The 16266-nt window shown below is 38.5% G+C and overlaps 1 protein-coding gene across 1 annotated transcript in view; it reads left to right on the forward strand.

Moving 5' to 3' along the window:
• The window catches only part of LOC123308331 (FH1/FH2 domain-containing protein 3), a 132470-nt gene that overhangs the window by 21477 nt on the left and 94727 nt on the right, over positions 1-16266 (forward strand). The window contains exon 2 of the mRNA XM_044890946.1: positions 4023-4356. Coding sequence (XP_044746881.1) covers positions 4192-4356 — 165 coding nt within the window. The 5' untranslated portion in view covers positions 4023-4191. The remainder of the gene's footprint in view (positions 1-4022; positions 4357-16266) is intronic.

The following is a 16266-nucleotide window of genomic DNA, read 5'->3' on the forward strand; positions in this document are numbered from 1 at the left end:
CCCAAGCGGTAGTTTTGCGAGAAGAAGGGTGGACATACACAAGAATTGCAGAAAGGTTTGGAGTTTCCCATACAAGTGTGTCCAGAATGTTGCAGCGATTCAGGGAGACAGGTATGAATGTCCGAAGACCAGGACAGGGTAGACCACGGGTAACAACTGCCATTCAAGAACGTTACTTGAGAGTTTCTTCGTTGAGACAACGGTTTGCAACCGCTCGCCTCCTTCAAATTCAGCTTGAGCAAACTCATGAGGTGCAAATTAGCACTCAGACAATAAGAAATCCATGAGAGAATATGATTTAAGGCCTCGTGTCGCGGCAAGAGGCCCAGCTCTTACCCCAGCTCATCGAAGGGCGCGTTTGGATTTTGCGAGAGAGCATATCCATTGGGAAGAGGCCGATTGGGAAAGAGTTCTCTTCACAGATGAGTCTAGATTCTGCCTCCACCATTGTGATCGACGTTCCCTTGTATACAGACGTCCACGTGAAAGATATGCTCAGTGCAATTTCCTGAATACTACCGGTTTCGGGGGAGGATCGATTATGGTATGGGGTGGAATATCTTTGACTGCTCGCACAGACCTAGTGGTCGTTGATAAGGGGGCTATGAATGCTGATAAGTATATAAGGAACATTCTCGAAGAGCATGTAGTGCCATTTGCCCCATACATTGGTGAAAATTTCATTTTTATGGACGATAATGCCAGACCCCATCGTACGCGCATCGTTCAGGAGTACCTTGAAGAGGTTGAAGTCTCTCGAATGGAATGGCCAGCAAGAAGTCCAGATCTCAATACGATTGAGCAGGTTTGGGACAACCTCAATAGAAGGCTGAGAAGTTCAGAAAATCATCCAGCTACTCTTAATGACTTAGGAATCCAACTCGGAGAAATCTGGGAAGTATTAGATCAGAACATTTCTAGATCACTGATTTTGAGTATGAACAGTCGTTGCCAAGCTGTAATTAACGCAATGGGTGGAAATACCAAGTATTAAATCACTTATCAGCATTTCAGTATTTTGAAAATTGTTCATTTCTCTTCTTTCACATAAGATTCGGTGAAATCCTGAATTTTTCTTCCATTTAATGTGTCTTGTTTCGTTCAAAACCTTCCCGAGAGAACATAAAAAATAAGTTATACAGTCAATGTAGAGTTAACTTTCATTAAAATTGAGATTTTCAGATGATATTTTTTCGAATCTACTACTCATTTTTCTACTTGTACCTACTCTAAATATACGAAACCTGGAAACGTCAAAAACTTCCAGCTGTCACTGATAGACGGCGGTACGCTTTCGCACGTCCATCTGTACGTGTTCATTCATAATCATGCAAGAACCCACATACGCTCTCGGTGTCTTATTATTGCATGAGGTGGACCGGTGCTCCAGGTACTTGGAGCTATTAATAGGATTTATTGAAGCTGTTCAGGTGCGTTCCTCGCCGGTTCTAGACTCGTTTTCTGCTATATCGGGAATATTACACCTACGAAACGACCCGATGGGTTTCTAATTTTGAGGCGGTTATACGGTTACGCTGACCAGAATTGCGTGCGTTATGGCGTTGGGATTCTCTCCGTTAATTGGGATTCTTAAGGCGATCATTGATCGAAGTAGCTTCATTTTTTCAGTTTTATCTTCTTGTTAGGTGTTACTGACATGGATGGTTGAATGAAATTGAGAGATAGTACATCTGTAGACCTAAATATGGTTGGATTCTAGTGAGGATGTGTTTCAGTAATTTTTTATCAATATTTTCATCAAGTCTTATGGGCATTTGTGGATTCATCTGCAGTATATGACTCTGTATGGAAGGATAGTTTGATTTTCAAACTTTATACACATATGAAGTGTGGTTAGTTAGTGATCCCTCGAATACAGTTCCTGGTACACCTACGAAAGGTGTTTTGGGTAAAGAAATAGGGAGACAATTATACAATTTATATTGATAAGGTCTTACAGAAACTCATATCAAGATACACATAGATAAAACATGTACACAACTTTCCTCCACTATAATCCCAAATGGTCGTTCAATAACTCCATCACAAAGCTTCACCACAATAGTTAATGAGATCACAGCAACAATAAGTGTAGCTGTCTTAACACTAAGCATAAATAAGTGAAGGGGCAGCACTATCTGTTATATTTTGTCGAAATCAGATACATTTGATTGACATCAGGAACATTTTGTTAGAATCTATTACATACTGGTATGGTTCTTATTACACTATAATAAGAATTTTCACAAGGATTCAAAGCCAAGATAATGAATGTCCCTCCTAAAGGCTAAGATACAGAGTGAGTCTTCGACTAGTACAAATATTTCAACAGTAGATTCTTGAGGTAGAAGTAAACACTTTTTCCTTTACCATTTTTTCCGAATCGGCCCGGTTTAAAAGATATATGGCTGTTGAAAAACCATAAAAAAATTTTATTTATAATTCTATCCCACCAACGGTTTCATCGAATGAAATAAATTTCGGAATATAATTCTTCATTGATTTGATTAATCTTTTTCTAACATAGGATATCACCCACGACTTCCAGTTCTCTCATTATGACCATTACGTACCATGAAAATACCAAAAATTCAAAGAACCCAACTCTTGGAACTAAGTTGGACTTATCTAATGAATATTTGACCGTTTTGTGAAGTAAAACTTTAGAATAATTTAATGTTCAACAATTAAAAAGTATCTGTGGTAAAATTGGGTATAGTCCATTCAAAAATGATTGACATCCCAGTAGGCATTGAAAGTCCAGACGCAGCTTAAAATCTGATCACAAAAGATCTTCAATACTTTCTGTAGTTTCAATCACAGAACTTGAATATGTAAATATAACCTAGAAAAATATTATATTTGAGAAGAAGAAATAATCAAATTCAGAGCATATTAATCCGCTTTCAAAATTGAAACAATTATGTATTCAATCTGTGCGATTAAATTGAGAACATAAACAGCAATACAAAATTCAAATTATTGTTGGTCAGTGCATAGATATTCACATATAATAGGTCTATAGATTAATGTTTAATCACAATACCAACCTGAATTTCGTAACACAATATCTCAACTATGGGATTATTACCAACTTAAATTTGATTTTCCATAGCCACTCGAGATGTCAATCATTCTTGAATGGACTATACTTTAGGTGAATACAGTTCTGTTCAAAAGATCCACAGATATATAGTGTCACAGATTTAGCTAGTTATTCTGAAGGTAATTTTTTTATGGAGGGGCATAGCTCATTATAAAAACTTAAAGTGGCTATATCTTTTTATCAGTGCCGAATCGGAAAAAATGGTATAGGAAAAAAGTGTTTCTTTCGACCCCAAGAATTTACACTTAAAATATTCGCACGAATCGAAGACTCACTCTTTCTGAACAAATGATGATGATATAAAGACATTCAGAATTCAATGTCGGAGTGAACATGAACAAACTTATCAACTATTATAAATGCATTCCTCACCTAGCTCATTCATTTACATATTTAAATCCTCTACTTTCATCGGTTTCATTAGTCATAAATGAAAAAAATATATTTATCCCAAATATAGTCGCTTTTCTTTTATCGATTCATCTGACAGAAATTGTCGAAGATGAAAATTCTATGGCCTTTAACATTAACATCGAATATGACAGAAAAACAATGATCGACCTGTCAAATTTGACCTTAACCTGTGTAGGCGGAACTGAAGAACTGAAACCAGAAATTTACCGCCAGTCGGCGGTCTATGATTTCAAGTGTACCAACCTCACTCCCTTTCTAGTTAAAAAAAAAATTATTCCACTGCCAAACGACTACTTTTATAAACGTGAACGGAGTATGGACCAGCCTTCTCCAAATCTGCAGTTCGAATGTGTCGCAACGTAATAGGTAATACCTGGAATTGGCGAGAACCAGCAATTACAGCCAGATCATCATCATAATTCGGCACAGATCCCGTCCTTAGCCGGTTCGGCCAACACATCACTAACACAACTCCCAATAATTTTTTCCCATTGTCTTTCAGCTAGCGCGGCGCCTCAACATTTACCACTCGAAATTCCTCGGGTATGTCAAGGCTAGACGAGGATCTGCCTGTCCGTTTCGTTAACAGATCTCTATCTCAGTGAAAACTGACCATGCAGTGACATCGACGTGTGAAAAACGCCGTTTTCGTGAACGACGGTCTGTGCGCGATGTCTCTAACGTGCCGAGTGCAGTATCTGAACGACGTGGATCCGTTTTCGTACAGTTCGAATTTTCCGGATCCCGCCAGGCCGCCCCTGCACACTTTCAGCGTCAATCTGCCGCTGATCAACCAGCTTGCTGCGATACACAGGCTGCTCAAATCGCCGCATAGGGTAAGTTGCACATTTTTCCGATATACGTATTCAACTTTTAGAAAATAGTCTGGGGGATTCAGATCAGGGGACCTGGATGGCCAGTCGATTGTATCCTTGGTCGATCCAGCTTTAAACAAAGATCATACGAAAATTGTTCAACTGGCTGTAGGAAATGCGCCATCTGAAGTCTTGATTTACGATGTATTGATATCTAGTTAGCCGAGACCAGTTCCATGCACAAAAAAATATTGCGTTACCATAGCAACAAACAATAACTCATTAGAAGTGTCAGTGGGAAGTTTGAGTTCAAAAAAGTAAACCAGAGTTACGCAATGAATTAAAGGAAAGAAGATGTCCACCGAAATTGTGAAAATCGAAAAATTGGAGTATCGACCAATCATCAAGTACCTGTATTTTAAAGGTTTAAGAGGTAAGCAGATTTTTTTATGCTTAATACACTTGGTGATCAATGTTCTTCGTATGGGACTGTGAAAAATTGAACTGTAAGCTCCAAAAGAGGTAAATTTTCCATTGAAGATGATGACCTATCGGTAAGGCCAGTTTCTGTGTCAGTCCCCGAAAATATCGATGCAGTTCATGACATGATTTTATCAGACCGTCGAATTGGGCTGAAACGGATATCTGAAGCACTGAATATTTCATACGAACGCGTTCATCACATAGTTCACGTCAATTTGGACATGAGAAAAATTGCTGGAAAATGGATCCCCAAATGTTTAAATGTTGACCAAAAGCGTGCAAGGGTAGAAGCATCGCTTTCGATCTGTACTCGATTTGAAAACGATGTAGACTTCTTAAACCGAATTGTTACTATGGATGAGAATTTGGTACATTTCTACGATCCAGAAACAAAGCAACAATCGATGGAATGGCGACACTCTGGTTCTCCAAGACCTAAGAAGTTTCGTGTCCGAAAATCTGCTGGATATGTTCTTGCTTCAGTTTTTTGGGATTGCCATGGAGTAATCATGATTGTTTTTTTGGATAAGGGTAGAACAATAACTGGAGATTACTATTCGACATTACTGATCGTTCTACGGGAAAAAAATAAAGGGAAAAGACGCAGAAAGCTATCCAATGGTGTTTTGTTTTTGCAGGACAACGCCCCTGCACTCGAATCATATGCTGCCATGCAACTCCTCAACTGAAAAAAAGTTCTAAAAGATCGTAAATTCTCTTCCAACGAGGAGGTAATAAAAGCTGTGGAGGTCTGGTTTGCAAAGAAAGGAGAAACATTTTTTTTGAAAGGTCTAGAGACGTTGCAGGTTCGCTGTAATAAATGTATCCAATTAAGAGGAGAATATGTTGAGTAATGAAATATTTTGACATTGAAATTTTGTTTGGTTCTCTAGTAGGCTAAGAATTTTTCAATATATCCTCGTAGATTAGACCCATATTATTTCCTGCATTGTGACCCTGAGGTCTGTTTTGATTTTTTTCAACGTACTTGAGTCAGTTTCCACCCAAATCTCTGTGAATCCTTTCGGAGTTTTCGCGAGTTGGTAGACCCCTAAGTGCAGCCAGCAGTCTTAATCGTTCACCCTGCTAGCAGTCTGTGATAAGATCTTGGATGCCGATAAACCTGAATCATTCCCGCACGCGTAAAATAGCTCAGAACGTCGTGGGGAGTTATTTCCCTCGGGGTGAACGCACATTTTTGCGAATCAAAGCGATACCTATATTGCGAAGGAATAAAAACTCCCAGCAGATATAACTTAGCGACTTACTGTTCACCATCGTTGTGGTGTAACCCGAGGCCATTTAGAGCCACGGGCATAAAGAATGTATGGGAAGTGCTCGAGCTAGTACTGCCGTTGACTGCGTTTACGTTTTCATCTCCTTTTTATGGACCGCAGAGAAATCTTGTTAGTTGTGGTTGCAAATATGTTCTACTTCTCCCAGCTCCCTTAACTTGCTTAGATTCGTACTTAAGTTTGCTTTCCAATATCCATAAATATTTTAACAGTAGATTCTTGAGGTCAAAAGAAACACTTTTTTCCTATGCCATTTTTTCAGATTCGGTCCTGATAAAGAGATATAGCCATTCTAAGTTTTCATAACACAGGCCAACACACATTTTGGTGCCTGCGATTTGTTAACTGTTCCTGAGTAATTTTTGGATGCAGAATGTTAAAAAGTTCTCAGATTTTGTCTATCAGATCTAGTTTTTGAGATTTTTCAAAAAAATTGTGTATATAATTTACGTTATAACTGTTATAATATATAATATTACTATTGACAGATAAAAAAACAAAGACACATGGATTTAAGTATTTATTGCAAAAACTTAATTTACATAATTACATTAGTCACTAATCACATAAAAATTTTCTTTTATACGATTTTCTAGAATGGAGTTTACTATGGCAGTCTCGCTGAAGGCTCCAGCAGTAGTCCGCCATCATGTGGCTATCCCATCGTCCTTGATAACGATCTTCCATAGTTTTAATATCCTGATGGAATCTTTCCCCCTGTTCTTCACTACAATCACCTAAGTTTTCTGGAAAACGATCTAGGTGGCTGTGGAGGTAGTGAATTTTTATACTCATGTTACAGCCGAGAATATTAAAATTTGAAAGCATAGTTTCCACTAATTCTACGTAATTCTCTGCTTTATGATTGCCAAGAAAATTTTGTACCACTTGAACAAATGAACTCCAAGCGTTAGATTCAGTCTCGTTCATTGATGTGGTGAATTGTGGATCTTTAACAAGTTGCCTTATTTGAGGACCATCAAATATACCAGCTTTTAATTTTTCCGTGCTAATGCCAGGAAATTTACGTGACAAATACCCAAAACAATTTCCATCTCGATTTAAAGCCTTCACAAATTGCTTCATTAGGCCTAGCTTGATATGCAAGGGCGGAAGTAAGATTTTTTCTCTTGAAACCAAAGGTTCGTTGATCACGTTTTGTATTCCCTGAATCATGACATCTCTTGAAGGCAAATTTTTGTTAACCCAGTGCTCATTTTTAGCTCTGCTGTCCCTAAGGCACAAAAAACAAGGATATTTTGTATAACCACTCTGCTGTCCAAGGAGGAAGTTAATCCTTTTTAAATCAACACAAATTGACCACTGATGTTCTTCGTATTTAATTTTTCTCAAAACTAATGCTATTGTTTCATATTCTTCCTTCATGGTAGTAGAATGACCAATAGGAATTGAGCCATATTTGTTACCGTTATGTAAAAGAACACATTTTAAACTACGTTTTGAACTGTCAATATACCATTTAACCTGTAACGTGTATCTCAGAAACTAGAGCTGATAGAAAAAATCTGGTGGCATTTTTGGAATCAGCACATTAAAAACATCTGAAATCAGATGTTAGATTTCCGGCACCAAATTTTTTTTTCATTTTGTTGGCCTGTGTAATCAGCTGTGCCACAATGAACAAAATTCCCTTCAGGCTAACTAGCTAAATCTACGACTGTAATAATGAAGAAATTGGAAGACGTTGGTGATATCTTGTGTCCGAAAAAGATTATTCAAATAATTGAAATACTATATTCCGAAATTTATTTCATTCGATAAACCGTTTGTGAGATAGATCTAAAAATAACGTTTTTTCGTGGTTTTTCAACAGCCTGTATCTTTTAAACCGAGGCAATTCGGAAAAAATGGTGTATGAAATACCTAAGTGTTTCTTTTGACCTCAAGTATCTATTTACTGTTATAAAGGTGACAAAAAATATTAGAAACCTACAATCAGCGATGGTCAGGGGTAAACAACAGTTGTGTGAGAGACAGAAACTACTTCTTCAACGTTATCTGCATTAAGATATGGATCGCTCAAACTCTTTTAAGGTTTCACCATCTGAATCTTTTCCAATTTGAGCGCCGACATCTCACGCATAAACGCAGTCATTGACTCCTCCCGATGCTGGCAAAAGTAACGCTGTAATTTATAAAAGTAGCGTTGCCAGTTAATACCCTCCCGACCATTCACGAGCCACAAATGAACAATGGTGGATTATTAATTATCGGCAATGATTATTTCCTAGGAATGACTACGAACAGCGTGGGAGAGCTCTGATCTTGCGTGGAATCGACGTAAAATTAAACCGCGATTTCGAACAATGATCAAGACGGAAGTGTCGCAGAGATCAGAGCTATCGAGCTCTCTTCTTCTTCTTCAGAAGACCTGTCAGTGTGACTTTAATCACAGGATAAGAGGCGAACTTGTCAGAGTTGTCAGAGTCAGAGTCTGTGACTGACACTTGCCTATATCTAAAACAGGGAATCTCTAATGTCACACCATATGTCAGCTGTCATTCTGACATCAACTGTCAACCTGACAGCTACTTGTCACATATGACACATTGACATTTCTGGAGAATTTGGTCTCTTTTTGCCATGGGTTTGAGATGTCAGGATGCACCTCGTGTTTGTCAAAGTTGCCCTCGATTCCTCCACTCCGATGTTTTTGGCATCCATGCCATTGAGTGTATACTACTTCTTTTTTGGTTTGTATTGGTCTTATTATCGCATCGCCCACGCCTGCGTCCTTGTCGACACGCTTCAAAATCTCTTTTTTTTTCCTACCGGCGCTCGCAGCCACCTCGCTCTCGACGGGCTGTCAGGCGGTGGGTGAGGTCTGACCTCCGTAAGTTGCATTATATGTTAAGTTGAAGATTCCTCTAAATGATGTGTGGGCAAGACGTCGACGTATTTCAACGGGCCGTATTGTTAACGAGGGAGTCGCGGATGTCTTACGTCTTCGCTTTGACGAGATAATGGCCGTTCTTGGTGTTGATTGGCCTGCGAGATAAAAGGCTGTATGCTAATTATGGGTTGGTTGGTTGCCTGGGATCCTTCCCCTGTGAGATATGCGGATGCGGTGCAATTATGCAGGAATTCTACTAGGTTTCTGGGAGATTATACAGCAGCTTGTTAGATGTCGAGATGTATTAGAGACTGGCTGAGAATCCTGGATATACGGGAGGGCAATCGCTTTAACATGAGTTATTCTATGGTTATATATGACTCAATGAAGAAATCATTCAGTTCTTCTTCTAAGAATAGCCACCCAAAAGGAAGGGCAGACATGTACATGTCTGCATGTTCTTTGTGTCAGTTGGCACCAGAGGATGTTAGTAATCCTCTTTTTGAATACCTGAAACACATGAAGAGCAACTGTGGGAATATTCCACAGTTGGTCATATACGATTTAATGAGGAAATCATTCAGTTCTTCTTCAAAGTAGAGTCATCCAGAAGGTATGGCAGACATGTGTCAGTTTGCGCTTGAGGATGTTAGTAACGTCCAGTTCAACCTCTCCTTGAATACTTTAAACTGTCCAAAAACACATGCAGAACAACTGTAGAAAACTCCTAAAGTACCTAAGTACGATGTAAAAAAAGGCTTGAGACTTTTTGAAAGTGGATGACTGAGATTGGTTTACAGTACCATTGCTGGCGAGTCTATCCACAGCTAAGTACCCTTCCTCAGAGCCTCAGCGATTCTTCCATGAAATTGAGGGTAGAATAAACGAATATCAGCTATTTTTCTTCATAAAATCGGTAGCCTTTAAATCATTTAGGATTGGTACCAATCTACTTTCGATCATATCCAAGAGTTATCGAGAATGTCTTGGTGCCGAATTACAACATATCAAAACGGTATTCGAGTACTGCCTGTCAAAGCAAGGTAAAATTCTTTGTAGCTTACAGTGTGTTGAAAAAGAGTTGAATTTAGTGGATCATATCATATCTGAATCACTTCTCTGTGAAACTTCACTATGTGACATGCTGACATGAATTCATCTGTTGATATCCTACATTTTCATCATGAATTCAGTTTCAAAATGAAACAACGGTAGATTCCATGGCATTTTGGTCGTGTATCATGAATTTTTTCGATCGTGCTCCCTCGTCCTTATGGTTTTCTCTTCGCTGGAAGTAAGATTTCTGGCTGGTGTGCAAACCCGTTGGAAGCAGAAAACAGTAGAGAACCGTTTCTTCAAACCTACAATCCCGTTGTTTTGACTCCCAACTTCATTGGCCGTTAGGTGTGATTCTTGGTTCTAGCTGGCGAAAGAATCCGTAACACCCGTGGCGCGTTTGGGATCGGTTTCCCACTCTTCTTTCTTCCCGATTCACTCCGTGAATCCTTTGCATTGCTATTTGTGTTGTGTTCCTTATTGCGAGTCAACAAGTAAAGTTTTGTACTCTGATTTTGACTTTCTCTGGTTGTCGCTAACATGGAATCTTGTCTTCGACTGAAACCACCAGTTGTTACAAAAAATGCAGCCAATAAAACAGAATGTTCTCAGATAAGACAAACAAAGAATGCTTCTAGGAAACACGGATCCTCTCACCTGTAACATAAGTCAATTCACACGGTATCTGCTGCCTTAAAAAAATCAGCGGAGACGGCGGTTTCCGTATCTTTTTTCACGGCACGTATCATCCCAAAAACCTTACGTGATTCCTACAACAGAGGCCACACATCTGAAATTGAGACGTTAATGGAATTTCGCCACAAATCCTCCCAAACCAGCTCTACATGTCAGAAGATCCACATTGTAAATTATAAACCGCGACCGATAATAAAATCTCCAAGGTGGCAATACCCTTGCGATACTCGGGTGAACATCCTCGGATCCAGCACCATACGGGACCGCAGTCGATGGCTAGAGTCGAATCCTGCTGAAATCTATTCGAGAAATGTTTTATCGGCTTTGGGATAAAGCAGGAAGTTCCAGACCAGCGCCTTTCAACGTTAAGAAGTGTTCGTAGAACCCATCAACATCCACCGATAACCTGCAAGTTGGTGAATTTAATGATTTCTCATTAATCACATGTGGATTTTTTACTTATTGATAAAGCCACCGAGCCAAAAATGAGCCTAATCACTCAAGATGATTTTTCGATGAAATTCTGGATCTGCTGCAATCTTTCACAGAGGGCAATTTGAAAAAGTCCGACGCTTTGAATGGTTTAGACTCGAGTTTAGACTCCATAGTCCTCAAATTTTTAGTGAGCTGGATCTTTTATGGGTGAAGGATGAGATTCTTTCGCAAAATTCACAATGATATTTGTAAGAGGCTTGGGAATAGGTCTAATTCTCATAATCGTCGCGGAATCGACAGGTTTGGGATGGACTAACGTACCGCCGCAATATTTGCATAGTTTTTTGCTTTTCCTTGCCTAATCGCTACAGGAACATCTTTTTCATCATGAAATCAGTCTTAAAGTGAAACACCGGTTGATTCCATGACGTTTTTGTCGTGTATTATAAATTTTTTTCGATATTGCTCTCTTTTCCCTTATCCTTTGGGTTCTCTTCGCTGGAAGTGCGATTTTGGCTGGCGTGCAAACCCGCTGGATGCAGAAAACAGAGTAGAGAATCGTTTCTCAACGCCGTGTGTTTTCTCCAACCAGGAAGTACGTCTTCTGACTGGCGTGCAAACCCGTTTTGCTCTTCCTTGCCTAGTTGGTACAGGAACATCAGTAGGAGAAAATCTGGACTCAAATTCACGAACCAATCGAGAAATTATTCTTGAGTGACGACAATCACGAAGATTGAAATTATTGACTCATTATTTCGACAGAATTTTGTAAACGTTGATCGCTCGAGTACTAAGCCATGACTAAATGGCGTAGACTCATAGATTCACATTCAAACAAATCAGTGAATGCAGTGTGTTCAGGATGACAAATCTGAATGCACTTGGAAAACCCTTTATGTAGGACAATCTGGGACAATGACTGTGATGGGGAATTTCGGTCAGAAACATGGTCCTGATGATCTCTTGCAGAGACCTTTTGAATTGGCCTCCAATTTCTTGCGATTTCACACCATTAGACTTTTTCTTTTTGGCTGTGTTCAGGTCGCAGGTTTTCTTTTATTCGAAAGCTTATTACAAGCTAGTGAAATTCCTGTTTTAAAACCCTCTGCAAACTGAGATTATGTTTGGCCAATCTCAGTAAATTTCATGGAAGGAATGAGGCAGAAATCCAAGAAGAAATATCGGGTCATACGAGCCGACAACAAAGATCTTGAATAATGAGTAACCACCTTCGCGTTGTGTAACATTACCGCACTGTCGCTATCGATTGTTCTACTTTCTCGAATTTGAATAATACCATATTCTCACGCGTACTTGAGGCGGCATATCGATTACTCTGAAAACTAGATCAGGCTCGCGAACTCTGGTCAGATGGTAACAAAAGTCGATGGTATCGAAGATTTGTTCGAGTTACAGTAATGGATTACTCTTCAGTGCCTACTCTCCGTTAGGCTGTCCACCATAAAGATGGAACCTAGGATAAAACAGGTGAAAAAGTGATATTTCCGCGTTTATTCGTAAATCTGAGAATAGAAGACCTTGAGAAAATTCTTCGATTCATTGAATAGTCAAAGATTTATATACACTGCGCAAAAAAATTAACGCACATTCTGAAAATCTCAATTTTAATGAAAGTTACCTCTACATTGACTTTATAACTTATTTTTTATGTTCTCTCGGGAAGGTTTTGAACAAAACAAGACACATTAAATGGAAGAAAAATTCAGGATTTCACCGAATCTTATGTGAAAGAAGAGAAATGAACAATTTTCAAAATACTGAAATGCTGATAAGTGATTTAATACTTGGTATTTCCACCCCTTGCATTAATTACAGCTTGGCAACGACGGTTCATACTCAAAATGAGTGATCTTAAAATGTTCTAATCTAATCCTTCCCCGATTTCTCCGAGTTGGATTCCTAAGTCATTAAGAGTAGCTGGATGATTTTCTGAACTTCTCAGCCTTCTATTGAGGTTGTCCCAAACCTGCTCAACCGCATTGAGATCTGGACTTCTTGCTGGCCATTCCATTCGAGAGACTTAAACCTCTTCAAGGTACTCCTGAACGATGCGCGTACGATGGGGTCTGGCATTATCGTCCATAAAAATGAAATTTTCACCAATGTATGGGGCAAATGGCACTACATGCTCTTCAAGAATGTTCCTCATATACTTATCAGCATTCATAGCTCCATTATCAACGACTACTAGGTCTGTGCGAGCAGTCAAAGATATTTCACCCCATACCATAATCGATCCTCCCCCGAAACCAGTAGTATTCAGGAAATTGCACTGAGCATATCTTCATGTTGACGTCTGTATACAAGAGAACGTCGATCACAATGGTAGAGGCAGAATCTAGACTCATCTGTGAAGAGAACTCTTTCCCAATCGGCCTCTTCCCAATGGATATGCTCTCTCGCAAAATTCAAACGCGCCCTTCGATGGGCTGGGGTAAGATCTGGGCCTCTTGCCGCGACACGAGGCCTTAAATCATATTCTCTGAGGCGATTTCTTATTGTCTGAGTGCTAATTTGCACCTCATGAGTTTGCTCAAGCTGAATTTGAAGGAGGCGAGCGATTGCAAACCGTTGTCTCAACGAAGAAACTCTCAAGTAACGTTCTCGAATGACAGTTGTTACCCGTGGTCTACCCTGTCCTGGTCTTCGGGCATTCATACCTGTCTCCCTGAATCGCTGCAACATTCTGGACACACTTGTATGGGAAACTCCAAACCTTTCTGCAATTCTTGTGTATGTCCACCCTTCTTCTCGCAAAACTACCGCTTGGGCACATTCCTCTTGGGTCAAATTGCGTGTTTCGCGTTGCATAGCGATCGAGTGTAGAGAATCAAACGAAAGAAAAACTATTGATCACTAGAATTGATCGAGAACAACTGATTTTAGAATGGAGCCAATACATTCAAAATCTGATAATATCATTTTTTTTTTATTCCTGCTGGGAAAAAACATCTGTATTGAAGAAAACCGTTGAAAGTGGATAACATATGCATGCATAATTCTGATAAAAATAATTATCATTGAGAGCACCTTCAGTTGTAGAATAAATTTGAGATTTCCATAATGTGCGTTAATTTTTTTGCGCAATGTATTTCAAGGTATTACCAGATAAATTGCAACAAGCGAGTTCAGTAAAGAACTCTTTTCGTATCCATATTCGCGTTTATTTTCACCGTAATTCATTTCAGAAAACGTTTCCTGTCGTCGTGTCTATGAAAATAAACGCGTATTTTTATTGTATTTCAAAGGACACGTTAGCAGTTCATATCCGCATAAATATAGATGTTCGTGAAGGAATTAGATTTCAGTAAAAACCCGAAAGTTTATAGATGCATCTTGGTTCTTGACGTTATAGGTTTGTCACTTCTTATATGACTGCTATAAACTCTCAGAAGTCAACGTAGAGATCACGCATGAGGAAATGGAACATTTGACGTTCAAACACTTCCAACGTAGGATAAACACACGGAGTGCCTGTCTATATTTATCATCTTCCGATTAATTGATTGGGTCAATGTCAATTACATCGACTGTCTAGTCTCGTTGAGGCTTCGATAGTCGCATATATAGGAAAAACTGGTTATGAGTTACGATTGTGGTTAGAAGGATGAAAAATCGACTGACGTTTATCTTGAAACGTACCTTGGTGTATGACTCGATGAAGAAATATCCCAGAATGTTGGGGTTCAATGTATCACGCAGATACATTCTACTCCAATGATAAATGGAAAAGAGAAAATTTAACTTCCAAATCAAAGTTAAATTCAATCAGGTATGGTTAGTTGAGGACAGGATTCTGTATTCATACAAGGTAATCCACGTAAAAAACAACCTATATAGGGTGGGTCTTAGACTCGTACCAATATTTTAACAGTAGATTCTTGAAGTCAAAGGAAACACTTTTTTCTCTTACCATTTTTTCCCGAATCGGCTCGGTTTAAAAGATACAGGCTGTTGAAAAACCATCTTACAAACGATTGTATCGAATGAAATGAATTTCGGCATATATACTTTATTCCCTTTTATTTTAGCAGTCGGTTGGCCATGGAAGTTTGACAAATTTCACTATGTATAGTACGAAAATGTGGGGTTATGAAGCTTGTCAAAACATTTTTGGGTTTTAAATCAATGCTATGTTGCCCGTTCTACGTAAAAGTTTCTGTTATTACGTATTTTATCACAATGTCGAATCTCTTCGGAAAATATGTGACGAACATAATTGAAGTTTATACAAACTGATTGGAGGCATACCAAATCCAGTTATTTGCATGGAAAATACAAGAGATCAGTATAATATCAAAATATGCACTAGCTTGAGGAGAGTTAGTGTTCTTTATCTTCTTTGGATAAAGTTTGAATACGTTACATCAGTTGTAGATTTCAAAAATATTAACCCGAAGATGAAATGCATATGATGCAGTGGCTGGGAATGGGTATCTACCGAAGAAATTAACAGATAATATCAAGAATGTTAAATTCTTCAACAAAAATCATTTTGCTTCAATATAAGGAAATGGAATCAAAGGAAGTTTCAAATCAAGATGAACTTCACCTTTGAACAAAAATTTCACATGAATAAACAATCAATAGGACAACTGGCGCGTATTTGTGACTGTTCATCTTAATACATTGATATAATAATAATAATAATTATGTATTTATTAAGATATTTACAATGTATAGGACAAGTCAAATGAAAAATAGAAAAACCAATTTTCGGGAACTTTCTACGTTCATCGAAAATTCTGTAGCAAACTTTTCGCATTAATTCACTCAAACATAAAATTCTCAAATGCCACCAATTTTTTGGGTCTCCCAATGGAAGGAAATTCTTTGTCATCCTCTACATTCACAATCTTTCTGATTATGGAAATATTCAGCTGAAATATAAGTCGTTCTGATTCAGATGGAACATTATATAAATTCTCTTACATTGAATATGTTTGCTACCGTCTGACGTATTGTGGATTTTAGAATATCATGGTATAACTATTTGAATGAGCGGACCTGAATTCTAAATAGCACTTCCTGAAACCCTGTCCCTTTTTTCAATCACTTTCAGCATTTTCGTAATAAAAATTGATATTAGTT

This window comes from Coccinella septempunctata, chromosome 1 (genome assembly GCF_907165205.1).
Source record: "Coccinella septempunctata chromosome 1, icCocSept1.1, whole genome shotgun sequence".
NCBI lineage: Eukaryota > Metazoa > Arthropoda > Insecta > Coleoptera > Coccinellidae > Coccinella > Coccinella septempunctata.